At 64.8% G+C, this 3,408-nt stretch overlaps 2 protein-coding genes across 2 annotated transcripts; both read right to left on the bottom strand.

Moving 5' to 3' along the window:
- Positions 1-893: 893 nt before the first annotated feature.
- On the bottom strand, positions 894-1,656 carry H696_00881 (hypothetical protein; the record flags this gene model as incomplete). Its single annotated transcript, XM_009494768.1, has 3 exons — positions 894-1,031; positions 1,165-1,269; positions 1,441-1,656. 3 exons carry the CDS (start codon positions 1,654-1,656, stop codon positions 894-896), a joined length of 459 nt encoding a protein of 152 aa, XP_009493043.1.
- Positions 1,657-2,542: 886 nt separating this feature from the next.
- Positions 2,543-3,408, bottom strand: H696_00880 (hypothetical protein). Its single transcript, XM_009494767.1, has one exon. The coding sequence runs from the start codon at positions 3,109-3,111 to the stop codon at positions 2,647-2,649; it is 465 nt and encodes a 154-aa protein (XP_009493042.1). The 5' UTR covers positions 3,112-3,408; the 3' UTR covers positions 2,543-2,646.

The raw sequence follows: 3,408 nt of genomic DNA, 5'->3' as shown, positions 1-3,408 counted from the left end.
GACTGACCCCAATGACAACACGACTGGCCGGGGCGTCCCCCCCCCCCCCCCCCCCCCCGCCCCCCCCCCCCCCCCCCCCCCCACCCCCCCCCCCCCCCCCCCCCCCCCCCTCGCCCGACCCCCTCCGCACACCTCGCCGGATTCCGTTGACCCCAGGGCGGCGGATGTAGCCGGCGCGGACCGGCCCCGCGGGAGCGTCTCCCCCATCCACCACCGACCCAGGGAAGCGGGACCAGCCCCCAGACCACCTCGAAACGCGGGCGGGGCAGGGCCCGGGCCAGGCCAACGGAAATAACGCCCACCGTCAGCCCGTCCGTCTGACTAAAGGCAGGTCTGGGCGGCTGCCCCCCTCCCCCCGGGCTCACCCCACATTGCTGCTGGTGAGACAGAATCCTTCCACCAGGCGCCGACCACGCCGGAGGGCGGCCTTCCCCCCGCCCCTCTCCCCTGTCGCCTGTTGCGGGCCCCTCCCGCGCGTGCCCCCGACCGCGCCACGGCTCACAGCGCCCTTGGCCCCGGCACCCCCCGGCCGGCCCCGGGGCAGATGACACAAACAGGCGCCAATCCTAAACGATTGGGTCATTTCACGTGACATTTCGAGTGTGGTGTGATTATCATGTCGATCGCGATCTCAAGCCCGTCCCGGCAAGAGAAGCCTCTCCCCCGGCGGGCGCTGGCCCGATCGTGCGGGGGGTTCCCCGCTGATGTCCGGGCTTTCTCGGGAGGGGAGGGGAGCGATACCTCCTCCCTCTGCGCCAGACGAGACCCCCGAGAAGCCTTCCTGCCTCGACCGGATCCCCCCAAAGGCCGCGGCAGCCAGGCGTGTATGCATGTGTATTTGATGTGCCCTTCACGGCCGGAGGAAAAGGCCGAAAGCCAGCGGGGGAGGAGGCCTACTCGAAAGAGGGAATTTGGGACCAACTGTAGCCGGACTGCCCGCGCCAGGTGGCGACCGCAATCCACACATGGTAGAATCCAGGAATGAACACCAGTGAACCGAGCACAAAGAGTGGGATGATGCGGTCGTCATGCTGGAGGGAGGTGGGGCTGTCGTAGGGGGGGGGGGGATTATCCGCACCCAAGCGGAGGAGGGAAGAGGGCAAGACAGAAGATCAGCAAGAGCAGGCGAGGCAAGGGGGAAGGTGGACAGGACGCAGGGCGCACCTTCGCATCGCCAAGGTGCCCGGTGAACAGGAGCGAGGCCAGGGTAAGGAGGATGGCCCCGAGCACGAACAGCATGATGGCCACCAAGACCGACTTCCAGGGGATCTACTCCAGCGCATGAATCGGAGGGCGGGGCGGAACGGAGCGGGCGGTGGAGGGGGGCCAATTTCAAGACGGCAGGACGGCAGGACGGCAGGACGGCAGTGGGACGAAGCGGGTGAGGAGAGACAATGCCATGAGCGCCGCCGTGATCGGGCAAGTGGAGCCAGCACGTACCTGGTGATTCGGCCGGTTGAATTGAGCGTCAATAAAGTCGGGATTGGACGTCCGGGACCGGGCGGCGGCGCCAGCAGCAGTGAGGTCGCGCAGGGGGGTGTAGTTCCCGCGGCGAGTGTCTCCGGGGCGCCGCTGGAGGAAACGCCCGAGGGAAGACGAGCTGCCCGGGGGCGAGACGTCCTCCTCATCCAGGGAGTAGCGGCTGCTGGTGGACATGCCGTATTTCGGGAGGGAGCGTGAGGTGGGCGGGGAGGAGAGGGGGGGGGGGGACTAGGGAACAGGACTTGGACAAGCTGGGGAGATCGCGAGCCAGAAGGGCGGGGGCTGATCGGGACAGGCGAGAAAAGTCGAGCGGCATGTGTCGGTCACGTTATGTCGAATAATTGGAACCCCGGCGTTCCGAGTTCCGCCCGCAGGGTTACCGAAGAGGGCAAAAGTCGGCTGTTTATTATTATACAAGACATATATATGTGGTGATTGTTGCTCCATCCCCTTTGCCCCTCCCTAAAGAACCGGGCATATGCAGTATAGCGGCGGCATTAACTCCAGCCCGCATGATGATGAAGGCGTGTGTGGGACCAGGTGCTGTCGGGTACGATGCCCCCCCCCCCCCGCCCCCCTCCCCGGAAGGCTGTCCTAGCGCGGGAACCCGACGTGATGGCGGTCGACGGGGGGTGTCTGGTGGAGGCTGAGGCCAGGGTGTATGAGATGACCATAATGTGCATTTGGAACCCAGGAGGCGGCTCGCCTTCCCGGCCTGTGCGCAGCGTCTCCCCCTGGGGCGGGGCGGCTGAGGCGACGCCCGAGACGGCGGTGCGGACGGGGGTGCGGGCAGGGGCCGGGACAGGGGCGAGAGGCCCGAGGGCGGTGACGCTCGGGCAGGCGGTCGCCCTTCCCTGCTTTCCCGCGCGGACAGGGTTCCGGGGGGCCAGGCGTTTTGTCTCGGCATCTTCTTATCTCGTCCTCGTCGGGGGGGGGCGGGGGGGACGACCCGGCGGGTCTTCCCCGCAGTGGAGTTTGGCGAAAATGTTGGAACCCCCCTAAGTGCACATTGGAACCCCATATTATCTCTTCTTAGTGACATGGGTATTTAAGCATACGATGCCGGTGTCCTTCTCGGTTGGAAAAGTAGCCACACACTCCCCCCTGTTGAGATCGTGATCCCCTATCCTGAGCCCCGCTCTCGTTCCCTCTCCTTTTCCCCAGTCAACCATGTCCTCCGTCCCTGCCCCCGTCCCCGCCGCCGACCACAAGGGCGCTGACAAGAAGCCCGCCGGCAAGACCCCCTCCAAGGTCGCCTCCAAGGCCACCCGTGGTGCCGATGGCAAGCGCAAGCGCCGCACCAGCCGCAAGGAGACCTACTCCTCCTACATCTACCGTGTCCTGAAGCAGGTCCACCCCGAGACCCGCATCGGTACCGATGCCATGGCCATCATGAACTCCTTCGTCAACGACATCTTCGAGCGCATTGCCGATGAGGCCTCCAAGCTGGCCGCCTTCACCAAGCGCTCCACCATCTCTTCTCGTGAGATCCAGACCGCCGTCCGCCTCATCCTCCCCGGTGAGCTCTCCAAGCACGCCGTCTCTGAGGGTGCCAAGGCCGTCGCCAAGTTCTCTTCTCACTCTTAAATGCGCACGCGCGCGCGTCTCCCCCGCCGCGACCGTGTGCATGGATGTTGCTGTCGTATGATTGATCTCCGATTGTGTGTGAGCAAAAAAAAAGAAAAAAAATGCAAAGAATGTTCCGCGCCGTGTCCAGCACACGCGCGCATCCTCTCTCTCCGCACAGGATCTCCTCTTCAGTACTATTCTGCCCTGATGAGTGGACAGTGGACTGCTCTATCGCGTCCCGCTCTTTCTCCTCCTCCTCCCCCCCCCCCTTCCCTTCCCCCGGTGTTTAAAAAACACCACACTTTTAATAATTGAAAATCCCTCTTTCTTGCACATGCCATTCAGGGGAATGGCCCT

This window comes from Fonticula alba, assembly GCF_000388065.1.
Source record: "Fonticula alba strain ATCC 38817 unplaced genomic scaffold supercont2.1, whole genome shotgun sequence".
In the NCBI taxonomy this organism is placed as follows: Eukaryota; order Rotosphaerida; family Fonticulaceae; genus Fonticula; species Fonticula alba.
Note: the sequence above shows the minus strand (reverse complement) of the source record. Positions and strands in the feature narration are given on the sequence as shown.

Coding starts and splice junctions, on each gene's coding strand:
- H696_00880 (XM_009494767.1), bottom strand. CDS start 3,111: ATGCACACGGTCGCGGCGGGGGAGACGCGCGCGCGTGCGCATTTAAGA.